Genomic DNA, 18203 nt, shown 5'->3' with positions numbered 1-18203 from the left:
CAGTGTATGAGGACATGATTCGGTTTATGGACTATTGTATGCGACTAGACCTTAGAAGTAGCAAGCAGAACGGTTTTGCACGTCAGACTAGTGTAACGTTATACAGAACAACAATGGAGTAACCGTTAGTGCATTTGAATGACGAAGCACGCGATCGTATCGTTTACTGATGTTTACTCATGCGACGGTAGCCAATAGCAGAGACATTTGAAGTTGATTTACTCACCGCCATCTTCCAAAGCAGGACCGCTCTGTCAAAAACACACTTCTTTGGTATGATTTGGTGAAGTCCTGACAGCAGTGACCGTGGAAATCCACTTTGCGACGCGACTGAAGCGATGCCTTGAAGCTTCCCGTCATTTCTGCGTTCAAATCGGTTCAAATGCAGCGCTGCCTTCCCGGGGCGCGACATAAGTGTTCACAGACGACTGGATCTGCACCTGAGAGACTGTTTACAGCGTGCATTTCCTCTCTCTCCCTCTAGTTACGCGCGCGCGCACCCTTCCGGGAGAAGAGCCCGTACAGCCCATACAAGGACCTTCCGCTCTATTTAACGTCAATTAGACCCATACTCGAAAAAAACTCGCCGAAACTTGTGAGAAACCGGAAGGAGTATTTTTAACACAGAAATACTCCATCAAACGTCCAACATTAGTTTTTGAAACTTTGTCTATGTTTAGGATGGGAATCCAAGTCTTTAAAGGTGTAAAAAGCTCAGTATGCATGAAACAGCATTTCACCCCCCCTTTAAGGAGAAAATGTTTTAATTGCAATACTCTCTTTATTTTACTTAAAAGACTTGAAAAACCTTACTTAAACTCAACTTTACTTGTGTACACATTCCTAGTGTATTGTAATATATACAGTCTTGTTCAAAATAATAGCAGTACAATGTGACTAACCCGAATAATCAAGGTTTTTAGTATATTTTTTATTGCTACGTAGCAAACAAGTTACCAGTAGTTTCAGTAGATTCTCAGAAAACAAATGAGACCCAGCATGGGTCATGATATGCACGCTCTTAAGGCTGTGCAATTGGGCAATTCGTTGAATTAGTTGAAAGGGGTGTGTTCCTGCAATAAAAAAAATAGCAGTGTGGCATTCAATCACTGAGGTCATCAATTTTGTGAAGAAACAGGTGTGAATCAGGTGGCCCCTATTTAAGGATGAAGCCAACACTTGTTGAACATGCATTTGAAAGCTGAGGAAAATGGGTCGTTCAAGACATTGACTACGTTTACATGGACAGCAGTAATCTAATTATTGACCTTATTCTAAATAAGACAATATTCTGATTAAGGTGTTTACATGAGTTGCTTTTAGAGTACTCCGTTCATGTTCCCGTTTTACATGTGATAGAACATAGATCGATTATGGCACGTCATTACGTCCCCAATGCCACGCTATGTTCTCCAACATCCAATCATAGCGTGACTTTGGCAGGTGTGTTAATTTTATGGACTCAGGAAACCCGCTGTTAGTTCACCTGCGGGTGTCGCTGTTGGACAGTGTTACTTTACATTAAGAAGTATAACAAAACATGCGTTTTTATAATGTTTTATATCTACATTTACGTTTATTTATTTTTGTAATATTATGTATTGCCTCTTTCTGGGTTTTTTTGAAGAGACACTGCCCCTCTTTCCTCCTTATTGACAGCCAACATTTATAACAATAGCTTTGATTAATGATGAAAAAGGTTTAAAAATCATGACTCTTTGGATTGTTTTTCCTGCCGTCGAGCCACAGGCGTTCATTGAATGACCCATCTGGTTTGCGATTACAGACACAAACTTATTGTATTTTACTTTTACAATGAGCATAATAATTACAACAAAAATAAAAATAGAGAGAGAGGACGCAGTGTTCACAATGAACAGTCAAGTAAAACACACACCGCCCATAGCAACGCGTTATGGCAACGACATTTCAGACAGATACATAAAAGATAAACGCGACTTTTCCGCCATTTGTTACTGTTTTGCACACGTTGTTATATTAATTATAATTCCAATTCTGTTTTATTGCCCACAATATTATCGATGATTGTTGAAAGGGGCACTTTTGATTAATTTTCAAAAAGGGCAGAGGCTCCAACCCCCAAAGCCTCCCCTCTGCACTCCCCCATTGTGCGTAACGTTATGTGCCCTGTCACAAAATGCGGTGAAATCTCCGACATGACATTAATAGTTAGATTAAGGTGTGTACATGTCTCCGATAATGCGACTAAAATAGGCATACTCCACATGTCTTAATCCGATTTATGTGTAGTTAGATTATGACTTTAATCAGATTAAGGTAATTAGAAATCGCTGTCTACATGGTAGCCTCTTAATCAGAGTATTGTCTTAATCAGATTAATATCGGAGTATTGTTGTCCATGTAAACGTAGTCATTGTTCAGAAGAACAGCGTACTTTGATTAAAAAGTTGATTAGAGAGGGGAAAACCTATAAAGAGGTGCAAAAAATGATAGGCTGCTCAGCTAAAATGATCTCCAATGCCTTAAAATGGAGAGCAAAACCAGAGAGACGTGGAAGAAAACGGAAGACAACCATCAAAACAGAATGGCAAAGGCTCAGTCAATGATCACCTCCAGGATGATCAAAGACAGTCTGGAGTTACTGAAGTACTGTGACAGTTAGAAGACGTCTGTGTGAAGCTAATCTATTTTCAAGAATCCCCCGCAAAGTCCCTCTGTTAAAAAAAAAGGCATGTGCAGAAGAGGTTACAATTTGCCAAAGAACACATCAACTGGCCTAAAGAGAAATGGAGGAACATTTTGTGGACTGATGAGAGTAAAATTGTTCTTTTTGGGTCCAAGGGCCACAGGCAGTTTGTGAGACGACCCCCAAACTCTGAATTCAAGCCACAGTACACAGTGAAGACAGTGAAGCATGGAGGTGCAAGCATCATGATATGGGCATGTTTCTCCTACTATGGTGTTGGGCCTATTTATCGCATACCAGGGATCATGGATCAGTTTGCATATGATAAAATACTTGAAGAGGTCATGTTGCCCTATGCTGAAGAGGACATGCCCTTGAAACGGTTGTTTCAACAAGACAATGACCCAAAACACACTAGTAAACGGGCAAAGTCTTGGTTCCAAACCAACAAAATTAATGTTATGGAGTGGCTAGCCCAATCTCCAGACCTTAATCCAATTGAGAACTTGTGGGGTGATATCAAAAATGCTGTTTCTGAAGCAAAACCAAGAAATGTGAATGAATTGTGGAATGTTGTTAAAGAATCATGGAGTGGAATAACAGCTGAGAGGTGCCACAAGTTGGTTGACTCCATGCCACACAGATGTCAAGCAGTTTTAAAAAACTGTGGTCATACAACTAAATATTAGTTTAGTGATTCACAGGATTGCTAAATCCCAGAAGAAAAAAAATGTTTGTACAAAATAGTTTTGAGTTTGTACAGTCAAAGGTAGACACTGCTATTTTTTTGAACACACCCCTTTCAACTAATTGCCCAATTGCACAGCCTTAAGAGCGTACATATCATGAATGCTGGGTCTTGTTTGTTTTCTGACAATCTACTGAACCTACTGGTAACTTGTTTGCCACGTAGCAATAAAAAATATACTAAAAACCTTGATTATTCTGGTTAGTCACATTGTACTGCTATTATTTTGAACAAGACTGTATATATAAATATAATATAATATTAAATATAATATAAAATTAATATATATAAAGATTTAGAGTGGCAGCTCAGAGCTGTACAGCAGCATTTAAGTATGAAATTTAATTAATAAATGTAGGCTAAAATTAATACTACATAGTCTTTGATATACAATATACGTTTAAAAGCTACTGTGTTATTACAATATTCAAGAGCAATGACTGATTTTCTCTTTGTCTTTTGTGCTTTTATTAACATCATTTTAGAGGTGAACTGTCCCTTTAAGGACAAGTGTTCACAAGTAAGATACTATACTCCTAATATATGTTTGTTTCCTCTTTTCAGGATCTATATAACTCTTATCGGGTCATAATTGTATTATGTCGTTAGCTGGACTGTCATGCTTGTGTACTATCGAGTTGTTCATAAGAACGGTTTGTGTTTTTGTGATGGAAGAGGTGACTTTTCATTGAATATTCGACTTGGATTAGTTACACACATTACATTAGTTAGTTGCGATAGTCGTTGCCTGGGTTGCGGATGTGTGGGGCGGATCTATCAAAATAGGGCCGAGACCCTTTTGGGGGTAGGGGCGTGTTTGTTTTGGTGATCTGAAATATCAACAACGGTTACCAGAAAGCACAACGTAACTTTAGTGCATATGATTGGATATTTGCTCATATCAGCACGTAGAGTCACAGGCAGACTCAAACAGAGCTGAAATAAACTGAAAGAAATATTTCAAATGGAGAAAAATATAAATAATGAATTAAATGCAAAACCAACATTAAAAAAAACGCAATTCACAATTACATATTGAACCGTGAATGCAATACTGAACGATTCAATATTATATTGAGAATTGTGGCATCCCTATTATAATGCTACTCTGTGCGTTATACAGTGTGTTACAGTACAGTAAGCTATATCAGTATTAGGCATGGTAAAACATGGTACTCACAGTAAATCAAGAAAAACAGATTTAAACATTATGACTAACTGTGTTAAGCTATATAACAATGATTCATTTTCTCATGCATAATTCACATAATTAAAGTCTCTTTAGTGTTTCCATGGTTTCTATAAAACATCGAGGGTAATACGCAATGATGTCATTGATTGGCGAAAATTTCTTATTAAAATGGCTTATTTCTCTGGATTTAAAAATTTATGGAAACATCTGGGATAATGTAAGTACCCAAGTCAACTTTTGTGCCTTTCAAAATTGTATTTAACTAAATAGAAATAGCTGAAAAATTGCATTAAAAATCCTACAAAATACTGAATTTGCAGTTAGATTCATTTGCAAAGAGTGAGTTTACAGTTAGTTTGTGTGCTTTAGCTGAATATAATGGAAAAAAAAGATGCAAAATATCAACATTACTATTGATATTATTAGAAATAATATTGTAAAGGGTTTGGGGGTGAACACTTTTTTTATTTTAATAATTTTGCATTCAATTATTTTATTAAATGTTGCATCTTCCTTGTGCTAAATGTATCAACAACACACACACACAAAAAAATCTAATGTCCAAGAGAGTGAATACTTTTTATATGCACACAAACAAAAACACACACAATACCTGGTCTGACAGAAGACATGGCAGTGAGGAACTGACATAGAAGCAGCTGTTTGCTCAGAATCTCCTGAATGTTCTCTTGGCCCTCCACAGAAAAGCCCTGATGAGAAACACACCATCAGAATAGATCAACCAATCACACAACAACAACTTTTACAACATGTAAATTAATGTCTTACCCCATCTGCCATTAAGAAATGCAGGCCCCGCCCCTCAGTGCTATCTAGGACAAAGTTACGAAACGCACTGATGTTCTCCGGCCGCGTGATGTCACCATCGCCATCAATCCCACCCTCACCTGAAACACAGGTAATGAGACATTCAAAATCAATTCTTAACAATTTGATTTCTATCACTAGATTAAACATAAGGAATTACATTAAAGTGCCCCTATTATTCTTTCATGTAATGTGTAATATAGTTTTTTGTGAATGTAAAAGATCTGCAAAGTTTAAAAAACATAGTACAAATGGTGCTATTGTCTCCCAAAAGAAACCACCATTGGTTTTCATGGGATATCCTGTCCTCAAACACTGTAGTTATAGCTGAGAGTTGAAGAATTTGGTTTGTGTTGCTAACATGTCAAGAATACACTGTTTTCTGCGCTGCAAAAGCAAATCCACTTTGTGTTGTGGGATTAAAAATTTCAGTTTAAGATCTGCTCATCCTATGTCCTGACATAACATCACATGAACAACTAAGGTGAAGTACATTGTATTTAGCATTTAAGGTAAAGAACGAACGAATGATTCTGTTATGCAACGATTTTAGCAAAAGACTTCCTGTTCTCTTTATTTTAAATCAAATAAACCAGATTACTTGGGACTCTCCCATTTTGACTCTTGGAGCACCTGTACCATTCTTTGAAAAGTTAATGAGACATTCAAAATTGATTCTTAACAATTGCACTTCTATCACTATTTTAAACAGGCATTATATTAAAGTGCCCCTATTATGCTTTTTCAAATATATTCCCTTTCATGGAGTGTGTAATATAGCTGTTTGGGAATGTAAAGGGGCTGAAAAGTTTCAAAAACATCAAAGTTCTCTTTATTTTAATTCAAATAAACCAGATTACGGAGACTCAAACTTTTGTCTTTATGGCTCTAAAGTAACGATGCTGACATCAGATGAAAGATTTTAACAAGCGGCTTCTGCAAGCTCATGTTCTCTTTATTTTAATTCAAATAAGCCAGATTAGTGAGACTCTCCCCTTTTGTCGTTATGGCTTTTGGAGCCCCTGACCCATTCTTTGAAAAGGTATGCTGATTGGATTAGGACTGGTGACACTAGAGTCCAGGGTGGGTTGCTATAACTGTGAACTCATTGCTATAAATGTATATTCATTAGCATGCTTTGTTTAAGGCCGTAACCCAGGTGCTTTGTGTCCTCCATTTCTAAGCTTTGCCCCCTTTATAAACTGCAATGCATCACTGCCTTAAGGCCCTGATAAACTTCAAGCAAAATCAACTGATGTGACGTCATTTTGAACAAAATAAGGCCAAAACGAACTCCAGTTCAAAATAGCTTGCCAAAGCAAAGTAAACACCTTTGTACTACCTTTGGTCTGTGGCGATTATGTAATAGGACATTTAGAAAGTACTGCAAAAGTTTTACGCAAATCTGTGATGAAAACTCGGATACAGTCTTATTTCATCTATTGTTCTATTATATAGCAGCTCTCCAGTGTGTTCATGGTTTCACTCACGGACATCTGACCTCGACAGACTCAACACAGTCTGGTGTGCTCTGAGGTGTTCTCTGTTTCTTTCACAATTAAATCTTTTCTGGTTCATTTCCTCTGTTGAGTCTCTCGAGGTCTGGTGTCCGTGAGTGACACCATGAACACACTGGAAAGCTGCTTTATAATAGAATATGAAGTTGTTATTCTGATGAAATGAGACAGCAGCAGCATTTCCATTACAGATTTGCGCAAAACCTTTGCGGTACTTTCTAAATGTCGATAAACAACTACTGCAAAATGACGGTGTTTCCACTAACCCTCTCGTGATAAGTCATTCCAAAAATGAATGCAACAGATGTTGGTAGGTTTACATTTATCCCAGCCACCGAACTAGCCACTATCTTTAATCGAAGGGAGTTGCCAGGTATGAGATATTTCTAGATATATACCTTCAAGGTCTTGCTAAATTGTGGCATTTCTTTGTTTAGCATCCTGTATTCCCAGAAATTATTTTGTCTTTTAATAAAGAACTCCGTCTCATCTTCTGTCCAAACATATCGCACAATCTTTAAAGAATGATCAACTTTTACTTGCACCAAGTGACCTGTAAATGCAGTTTTGTGAATTATTTCTTTTTGAATGAGCTGAAAAAGCAGCATGCGAGTGGAAAACTTTTTTGCCATATTTGGGAGTTCTTGAGAAATTGACGTGTTTTCATTGGGTGTATGTTCAATTTTCAACTTTTTGCAATTTGAAGGTTACTTTGAAGGAACTTTGCCGTGAGTATGTCGGGGCCTTCAGCTGACTTGATGACTGCAGTGACCAACACCTCCTAAAGAATCTTGCTGAAGATACAATCGAGTCTCCTTGTCTTCGCTTATGAATTCCCAACAGTGTGCACTTCCAAAGGATGAGGAGTCAAGCTCAAATTGATACGGTAAACCAAGCGGAAACTTCCTCCAGTTTCTCTACTTTACAGCAGAAAAAAAAGGATGTTTACAGCCTGGTATAAATTGTGTTTTTGGACTATATAGCTAATTTTGCACTTCATGACAACTATGAAGGGGTGAATTTTTTTATAACTCATTCGTTTACATTATATAAAGCCTTTAAGTTCTGCGTGATTAACGGTGTGGCCACTCTGAGTGACAGTGGATTGCTGTTTGTCTGCTGTCTGTTTTTCCATCACGTCACCTCAGCTCCAGCCAAGTCCCCCATTTTTAGTCATCCGGAAGTGACGCGCAATGACACGCTGCCAAGATGGCAACAGCCAGCTCGACCATACTAACTGCTCTTCAGAATCCTGTGAGTGAAGTCACGGATACCATGTCCATATTTTTTTTACAGTCTATGAGTAAAACTGGAGCTGAAATTCAGATATGGTAATGAGTGTTTCGTTTCCCATATGTGTTGTAAACAAACACAACAGACTGGTCCATCTGACCAATCAGAGCAGAGTCTGCTCTCCAAATGCCCTTATTACATTGCAGCATCACCTCTTTTCTCAGTGGGTCTTGGGAGCACGTGTTGGAGATTAATATTTTGTGGTAAACTTAATTCATGTAAATGCATTAATGCATGTAAACCTATTGTGGGAGACCGTCAAAACATTAAAAAAATTAAGAACTTTTAAAATAGCATAATATAGGCACTTTAATATTTTAATATTAATCTTTAGATATACAGTAATTTTTTTTTTGTTTTATGTTCAAATGGTTAAAACTCAGGCAACATACCGTAATAGGCCTCAAAGAGCTCGCTGGGAGCAGCATAGAAATCTTCCAGTTTGAAATCGTTGGCGCCTTTAAGCGTCATCCCAAAACCTTTCGCATGCCAGCGCCGTCGCCACAACACATACTCTGAGAATCCTCCCGGACCCGCGCATACATCTCCAAAATACAGCAACTCACCCTCCTTGTCACGTGTCTGGGGCTTCTACACACAGACATTCAGTTCAGAAATGTAACTACAGCACATATTTTAGTCCCTGGTGCCATAGATTGTGTAATTGTGGTCTCACCCCTTGAGAATCCTTTGGGTTAGTGAACATATAGTCAAAAACATGATCCATGTTTGCCATCTTCATAGCAGCTCTGAGAAGAGAACAGATAAGATAAGCAGATATGCTGCTATTGTGCATGCATGTGGAGACACTACGCACCTGTTGAGAAAGAAAGCCCCTCGGATAGTTTCATAAGGGTTTGATCGAGTGCGCGCTCGCCTCATCTCCTCACCCTCCAAGTCATCAAACACGCTCTGAAAATAATAATAAATAAAATTATTACGAGTAACAGAGCACAATGAATGACAAATTCATCCCATAAAAGCACTAATAACTAAGAAATATTTGAAACACTCACTTTGCAGCGGAGGAGGAGATGCAGTAGATTCCCTGAGCAAAATTCAGTTTCGTCGTCAATTTTTAATTTTTTCTAAAAATTAAAGCATAGGTAAATAGGTATAGGTATGCATATAAACATAAGAAGCTGACAAATAACATTTCAATAAACATATTTTTTATATAAATGTATGGGTATGAATGTTGTATGAATGTATTACTAAATGTTTTTAACAAGGAAAGTATACAAAAGTGTGTAATGTTACAAAATTGTGCTTCAAATAAATATTCCTCTTTTAAACTTTCTATTCATCAAAGACTTCTGTATAACTGTTTCCACAAAAATATGAAGCAGCACAGCTGTTTTCAAAATTAATAATAATGTTTCTCGAGCAGAAAATCCACATATTAGAATTTCTGAAAGATCATGTGACATTGAAAAGTGGAGTAATGATGCTGGAAATTCAGCTTTGCATAACATGAATAAATTGCATTTTATATTAAAATATATTAAAGTAGATAAATGCAGCCCTAATGAGTATTAATAGATTTTTTGCAAAAACATTCAAAAAAAACTTCCAGACCATAAATTAAACAGTACTGAATAAGATCATTTACATGAATGTGTAAGGGAAAGTGTATATTTAAGATGCTGTAACTGGTCACACTTCTTTTTTCAAAACTTTATAATTACCAGTAATTATAATATACACTTTATTATCAATTTTTTTAATTATTTAACCTCTTAATTTTTACACTTTGCACTGAATAGAAAAAGCTGAACAGAAGTGCTTGATATGTGCATAAGCTCATGTAAAACTAGCATTTATGCACAAAGCTGACTGAGGGCAAAATCAATGTTTAAAAAAAGGGAAACATTTGGCTGAAAATCCAGTTTATGATAATTATACAAGAATTCAAAAAATGATTAAATGAAGAATAGCATGTTACGCATTTTCATGTCATCTGGTGAGAAATATGAGATGCAGAGGTTTATTAGTAAAGTTAATGATGATAAAACACTGTGTGCATAGCAGAACCATGAGAACAAGATAGCTGAGAAACAAAATCTTCAGTTAGACGATGCTTAAAGGGGTCCTATTATGCTTTTTACATTTTCAACTTTCTTTGGTGTGTAATGTTGCTGTTTGGGCATGTAAAGTTCTGGAAGTTACAAAGCACAGAGTCACTCCAAATGGAGCTATTCTCTATATCAGTGTTCCTAAACTCTCTAAAATGCCTCCATTGTTGTCTTGAGTTTTCTTGCGGGTACATACATATCACAATATTAAAAAGGCTTGGTTGAGTTGCATCAGTAGTGTGTTGTCCCCATGTCCAAGAGATGCAGTTTTTTTTCACCCCTGCACAAGTCATTCAAAGGTGGTTCAGGTTGATCAGCTTGTTCTTCTTGAAAGGATTCTTTATCAGATTTGGGATGGAAATGATAAGGCAAAACTGGTGCCGTAGTTACAGTTACAGCTCCTCAGGAAGCCTCCGGAGCTGATACTCGCCAGTTAGGGTAAGAGGCGCTACATTTCTGATACACTGTAAGTGACAGACCAATCAAAACAAAACTTGGTCTGGCCTGTCTGTGCTTCTCAGAAAGTAAACCACAACTAAAACAGATGGTTCAAAAAGAGGGTGAAAACAGATGATGCAACAATGTAAATTATATGGAAAATAGTGAGTTTTTATAATATTAAATGATGTAAACATTCTAATTGACCCCTTAAACAAAATTATGAACATGTAAATGAGCATAAAAGGACCACTTTAATAATTTTTAAAATTAAAATAGGGCTGCAGTGCAACAACTAATTGATAAAATCGAATATTATCAATAATGAAAATAATTTAATTATCGATTAGTCGCATCTGAGCACTGTGCTCAAAAACCATCAGCAAGTGACGTCGCCTACAGTAGTTAATAACCCATTGGTCAAAACTCATATGGAAAATAGCAGCGGACAGAGTGAGCTGATACAGGAAAGGTTAATGATCTAAGTTGTCCCGAAACATGAGAATGCTTTATATTTATAAACAAAAGTATAAGCCTGCTTTGACAGATGCAAGTGCTATTTAATGCCTCTGACATGTTTTTCTCAGTGCATCTTATGGTTATAACCTTAACTGTAAATGTTAGAAAGTCCAGCGAAACAACCTGCCAAATTATGCAACACATATCTACCCCCCCCCCCAAAAAAAATACACATTTTGTTTATTATTACTTATTTTAAAATGGTAAGCAATCAGTTGTTTTATGTTATCCTTTTTTTGCTAATAGTGTTAGCACTATTAGCATAGCCTACATAGATACATTCACTATATGCGTTTTCATAGACTTTATAATACACATTGTGTGGAGGACAGCATTGGGCAGGATGTGGAATAATATTGTTCAAAATAATGTATTAAAATTTATTTTAAATTAAAACAATATTGTAATATAGTATAATAATTTTTAGAATGTTCATCCGATTAATCGAGAGAAGAGAAATAGTCAGATTAACCGTTTATCAAAATAATAGAGGGTATGCAAATAGAGTGGCAAAAAGACTGAGCAGCCACTGGTTTTCAGCATGAATGCCGCAGGGGGAAAAAACATCTAAAACGAGAAAGATCTCTGAGATTGACTGTACAAATAGATTTAACAAGAAATCTGAGGTGATGGATCATTGCAGTTCAAACCAACAACTGGACTCAGGCAGCAAAACATGGATTTGCAGTTATCATTTTGAGTCAATATGTTACATTTTGGGGTAAAATCATACCCTATGTATTAGCCGCGTTTCCACCGAAGGAACTTTACCCAGGAACCAGGAACTTTGGGGTGGTACTCTGTTACCCCTTTTCCACCAAGGCAGTGCTGGTGCTAAATCGGAGCCAGAGCCTAGTTTCAAATCGGTTCTTTGTGTTTCCACAGCCAAAGCACCAGCTCCGAGCCAGGAAAAGTGGTTCTTAAGTAACACCAAAACATTGCTGGGCTAGAAGTAAGAACCGCTTGCGTCACCGGCTGGGGGCGGCGTTACCGTGACCAACAAGATGAACACAAACCTGTGACCGCCATTTTTTCAATAGCAGCTAATCAAGCTAACAGCTGCTGGATTGTAATCTCCGTCTATACAAATCATGGAGAGCTGCACAAATGCGTTGGATTTGCGGCGTTTTAATGCTGATGTAGGATCATAAAGCCATGAGCCACTGAGGGAAGGCTTGTTCGAGATGCATCGGCGCGCGCTGTGCAGACTGATTGCGTATGACATCAAAGTAGAGCGAGCGCCAAAGACCCCTTATGCTTTTGAATCGCTCGCGCAGTATTTGGATATCATATGTGGGTTGGTCTGCGCAGCGTCAATGCATTAGATAGAACACGCCTGGAAATTGTGTGTGTGTGTGTGTTTCCCGCTGCCTCGCTAGCAGTAGAGTCCTGCAACGGGTCGGGTACCCGCGGGCATAAAAGTGGCTAAAACAGGTGGATTGTGACATAAATTATAAAATACACGGGCGGGGTGTGGGCGGATAATTAATTCTGTGCGAGCGGGTAGAAGCGCGGATGAAAAATATGTGCAATATTTTTCTGTGCTGTGGCAAGGCGGAGGAGCGAGCGAGACCGGGGCGTGATGGCGAATGAGTGTCACCTGTGAGCCACACCGGTCTCAAATCCTCTCACGAGGAAGCTCGGCGGCATATAAGGACGAGAGATCACCAGACCTGGATTTTACGTTGAGTTGTGTTTGTTTTATTATGTGTGTGCGTGGCAGATGTCCGTGAGGGGCCGCGTTACTTTCGCTTTGTTTGGTTAAGTCTTTTAAATGTTCGCCGGTTCTCGAAAAACGATCAAAACGATCCGGTCGTCCTTCTTCCCCCCCAAACATACTGTATTACAATTTCTATGTCCAATTTACCATTACACATACACGCAACAACTATTTGCCATTTGATCCATCACGTCACCACCACTGTGACTTTTGTTGATGCCACTCGTAGCCCAGATGGAGCGAGCGTTGCAGGATAAGCAATGGATGAAGTAAAAGTAAAGTTGGAGAGTGAAGTATATAAAATTGTTGACAACGAGTCTATAAAGGCACTTTAGCCTGTTTCTTTAGCCCATTCATGATGCTGTTGATGTTGAGAGAAGTGCAATATTAAAAAAAATAAAGCATTTTAATTGAAATGATTTTAGCGTGTGTGATTTATTGCGGGCAGGGATCGGGTAACGGGCAAATATTAACGGGTCTGGGATGGACCCGTGCAGGACTCTGGTATGACGTAAGACCTGGCTCTGTTGTGGCTCTTAGCATGTGGAAAAGAAAACGGTTCTTAGAAGGCTCTCAAGTCGAACCAACTTAGAACTGACACTATCACTGGCTCCGAACTAGCACCCGGTTCATTCTGGTGGAAAAGGGGTATGTGTGTTTAGACCGCAGGAACCAGGGTCTAAATGAAGTTCCGGGTAAATATTTCCCCCTCCAAACGGCTCTGCTCACGAGGTAGTACTTTTTCAAAGTTCAGGAACTTTCGAGGGCGGGACTTGGGCGCTGTACTTGCTGATTGGTTTAGCTCACAAAGCATTTTATTTCAACAGGCATTTTTAAAAGTCTTTTGCGAGGTTCGTTCTGCGTTCAGTAAATATCAGTCTTGCTCTCTCTCTCTCTGATGACGCGTGTTCGTCTCAGCCATCTCACGTTCAATGTCTGTAATAGCTGATAATAATACACATTGTCATTTTAAATCTAGCTTTACAAGCTTTCTGAATATGCTAGTGCTCTTTTCTGTCGTTGTTAATTACCTCTTTAGTAAACCTATACATAACCAGCAAAAGCAGCACAGCTTGAATCTCTTCCATACTCGTTATACATTTTTTTTACAGTCAATTTTTCACCATGTAAACGACCTGACCGATTACTTTTAGTGTGCGTCCTTACATGACGTGACGGCGCGCGCCGCGCTCATGTTGGCAAGAGAGAAAAGTTAATTTTTCTGAGGGGTAAACTTTTTATTTCTTAAGTTATGAAGATAATGTTGGAATAATGACACAGCTTATATTACCCCAGGCAGGTTTTACTTTAACTGCGCCTGACAGAAGAATTCATTCTTTTCTGAGATGATTATTACACTTTACAACAAATATATGTTGCTTATATATTACTGTATTAGTCCTGGTGGCCGTTAAGAGTTGCTATGGCTACAGTTAACACACTCCAGCTGCTGGAGAAAACAGCGCTGACATTTTTGATGCGGCAGACAAACTGCAGTCACAAAATGATTGCGATTGAAAGTCATCACATGTAAACACCAGATTGGTTTAGATAACGTCTCATGTAAACAGTCCACTAAATCTTTCAATCGGAATGACAAAAAAAGTGCGCTTGTAAACGTGGCTAGTGTCGCGCAAAAATGATTACTGTCCGTCACTGACTTGGAGGAGCAGTCCCGCCCAGTCCTACGTCACCGGACTAATTTGCCTTATCTTCACGGTTCTTTAGATCGCGGTGGAAACGCAGACATTTGCAGGTCTGGGGGGAGACAAGTTCCTGTAAATAAAGTTCCTGGTACAAAATGTTCCGGGTCATTTTGGTGGAAACGGGGCTATTGTATTGTAGTGTTGTTTATGTATTTACCCCACTTCGAAATCAGGCTCATTTAAATGTCAGGAAACAATTCCTGGCTGCATGTCAATATCCATGCATCACTGGATCTTTGGTAAGTTGTAATTAACACTTTATCGAGCAACCTTTAGTTTAAACTGATAATTGTTTGTTTTACTCGCGTTTTCGCAGTTTTCCCTATTAACTCCAGTCATGTTCCAGGCTCTTTTGCCACTCAGTCCGGTTGAGGAGCCGTGTTCTGGTGGGAAAGTGACATCAATGCATACCCTCTATTGTTAGTTGCAGCCCTACCTGAAAAGTAAAAAAATGAGCATTTGATCTTAAACTAAATGTTTCAGTTCTTCAGGTAATATGTGCTGTAATACCTGTCCCACAGCCATCCAATCCTTCAGCTCATCTGCATCTGGGATCTCTGGAGAACCTTCTGGAAACCACGAGACTTCTTCTATAGCACTTGGCTGAGAGAAAAGATGTGAAATGAGGGAAATAAAGGTCCTAGACAACTAAAGTCTGTGTGTCTGTTCTTATATTTTAAGAAACATTTTGGCAATGATGCCATACCTCCGGCTCGTCTTGCCAGTCTACACTGAGGTCACCCTGGAAGCCCTTCAAGGTCAGACCCAAACCCCGCCTCCCACGTTGAGTCGATGCTTCTATGATCTCTTTCCGTCCTTGACCATACTTTCCCAAACCCTCACCTTCTCTGAAACCCATCTTGGCCTGTAGGAAAGAAAGACAGACACCATTTTAATGTGTTAATATGCATTTAACAGGCTGACAAGATTAAAAAAATGACAGGGGGTGCTGATTTTACCATGAGTTTCTGAGAGACTCTGTTGTACATAGAAAAGGTAGAAGAGGCATCGCTGCCCTCTGCATTCTGGGAATCATTAGGTCTGGAGAAACTGGGCTTGTGATCCTCAACATCACTGAGAGACTCGCTCTGACTCGAATCTGGGAGACAAACATGAATTAACATACTTAAATAAACTAACACCACAGTGTTAAGGGCCATAAGGAAACTCCTCTCTAACCCTGACTGGTGGTTCTTTGAGAAGACTCCTCATCTTCATCAGAAGACTCCTCACGGGCAGTCTTCCTCTTTTTCAGAGGCTCATCTGATGCCTGTGCCCCTCTCTTCATCTTAAATTCAAGAGGTCCAAGATCCAACCTGCATTCATTCAAAAACATGACAGCACTACATTAAAACCCAATCAAAATATGCAAAACATGGCCTTTTTTAAATTCAACAATCATCACAATTTAAAGTTTAAAAATTATATTAATGCATAAATGCAAGTGTATATTTTGAAAGTGTATACGTTTTTTTAATATTTTAAATTATACTTTAATAGGGTTAAAAAAAAAAGTGAATAGGGTTAAAACAAACAGAATATATATCATTAAATATCTTATATTGATTAACGGTTGATTGACTCCATGGGTAACCAAACAGTTGATGGGCCCCATTGACTTCCAAAGTATGGGGAACAAAATACTATGGAAGTCAATGGCAACCACCAACTGTTTGGTTACTTACATTCTTTAAAATATACTCTTTTGTGTTCAGCAGAAGAAAGAAACTCATACAGGTTTGGAACAACTTGAGGGTGAAATATAAAATTTTCATTCACAGTACATAGAAACATGAGGCATTATTTCCACTCATTTACAACAAAAAACTGAACATTGGATAAAGCCAGGTTCAAAATTATTGTTTAATTTCGTCAACATATTAGAGTCAAAGGCTTTTACATAGGGGATTTTGGATATCTATTTTTAATCACCCTATAATAAAAAAAAAAAACTGTCAACGCTCAGGAAAAAAAATAATTAAGGATTAAAATGTTATATACATGGAAAAGATATAAATAAAACTGGAAAGTTTTATGTAAGTTCTACTGAAATGGAGATTTCTAACTAAGTGAATGAGAACAAAACTAATTTTGAGAAAGCAGTTTTTAAAGATATGTATTGTAATTGATATCTACAAACCCAAATAGATAAAGTGTAGTGCATTTTGGAAATGTTCTATCCACTAGTCTGATAGATGAAACGCTACGGAAGTAAATGTTCCCAGAATTGGCTAATGGCATTAAAAATGGTTTTGCCTGTAGCGTTAGTGTCGTAGGTAAATATTGTAACAATGAGTCTGATAATAGTGCTACATTCGTCATAAATACACCTAAAGCATTTCGATATTCAAAAAAAAAAACTACAGGTGCTACTAAAATCATGTAACATAGACCAAACGCCAAACAAGAAGTGTATCATATTACTTTACTTCCATTGTAGCGTTATATAAATTAAGCTAAAATATCGTTTTCAGCAACTCAACAACTCAAACAGTCTCGTGTGCCTTTTCCCGTTTAAAATATGCAATAAGAAAAATGAACAAACTAAGGCTTTTGACCTTGATATCACATACCTGTAAATATTAGGATTTATTGGGGGATTTTACGGTATTAATTGTCTTATAAACACCAGTGTGACAAAGTGAAAACACTCAGCTCTTTAGGTTTCGATTTCACAAGAAATGATGCTGCGACACTCGTAAACATACCTAAAAGGAAATATGCAGCTATATTCCTGAGTCACCTCCGCAATGTAAACTCATATTTGTATCCAATCTGTAAAAATGCGTGCCAATTTCTGCTTTATGTTCTATTTCAAATGTCAAATCTGGCCCGCGTTCCACTTTCCACTTTCTGGGTCTTACCGTGTTGCTGGCGCATGATAATTACGTCACCGTAGTGGTTAAATGCCTGAAAAATAGCTGATGAGTATTAATTAGGTCTTGCTCACACAATCCTTCCTATGGCGAAAAAATGGTTCTTGAATATTCTTAAGACTATGCAGTCGTCGCTTGTTAAACTTCCAACAGCCGTAGCGAAGGTTTGGCTTTATTCTCCCTTCTGTTCCTCTCTTCCAGCTGGTTAGTTTTTATGACGTCCCAAGCATTGTTTTTCAGTCCACAAGGCTCGTTAACGTTACCTATCTTATTCAAAAATTACGGCAATGCTTCCCTCTCTATGTGGGTGATATTGAATTTGAAAATAAACGTTTTGCTAACAATTATATAAGACAAGTTATCATCCAATCATGTTACCCCAGGCTGTCAAATATTAAGAAAGAAATTAGATCAAACATTTGATTAAAAAAACTGTAAAATATTTGAGAACAGCTTATTTAAGATTCCTTCTTCCCCCAAAGCAAAATAAATGCACTTTAAGATATTTAATGATATATATATATATATATATATATATATATATATATATATATATATATATATATATATATATATATATATATATATATATATATATATATGTAGTGGGATACCCCTTTTAG

General features: G+C 37.7%; 1 protein-coding gene across 2 annotated transcripts in view; it reads right to left on the bottom strand.

Annotated features, from left to right (window-relative positions):
• cmtr1 (cap methyltransferase 1) overlaps nt 1-17749 on the bottom strand; it is a 28657-nt gene extending 10908 nt beyond the window's left edge. The window contains exons 1-11 of one of the 2 annotated variants that reach the window (XM_067445750.1): nt 17569-17749; nt 15884-16020; nt 15664-15803; nt 15411-15569; nt 15215-15307; nt 9263-9334; nt 9064-9158; nt 8923-8995; nt 8639-8837; nt 5398-5516; nt 5222-5318 (exon numbers count right to left, since the gene is read on the bottom strand). In XM_067445750.1, coding sequence (XP_067301851.1) covers nt 5222-5318; nt 5398-5516; nt 8639-8837; nt 8923-8995; nt 9064-9158; nt 9263-9334; nt 15215-15307; nt 15411-15569; nt 15664-15803; nt 15884-15992 — 1156 coding nt within the window. In that variant the 5' untranslated portion in view covers nt 15993-16020; nt 17569-17749. Of the gene's footprint in view, nt 1-5221; nt 5319-5397; nt 5517-8638; nt 8838-8922; nt 8996-9063; nt 9159-9262; nt 9335-15214; nt 15308-15410; nt 15570-15663; nt 15804-15883; nt 16021-17412 lie in introns of both variants that reach the window. The other variant, XM_067445749.1, reaches the window with a different exon arrangement.
• Nucleotides 17750-18203: the final 454 nt, after the last annotated feature.

Source organism: Pseudorasbora parva, chromosome 6, assembly GCF_024679245.1.
Source record: "Pseudorasbora parva isolate DD20220531a chromosome 6, ASM2467924v1, whole genome shotgun sequence".
Classification (NCBI taxonomy): Eukaryota; Metazoa; Chordata; class Actinopteri; order Cypriniformes; family Gobionidae; genus Pseudorasbora; species Pseudorasbora parva.
Note: the sequence above shows the minus strand (reverse complement) of the source record. Positions and strands in the feature narration are given on the sequence as shown.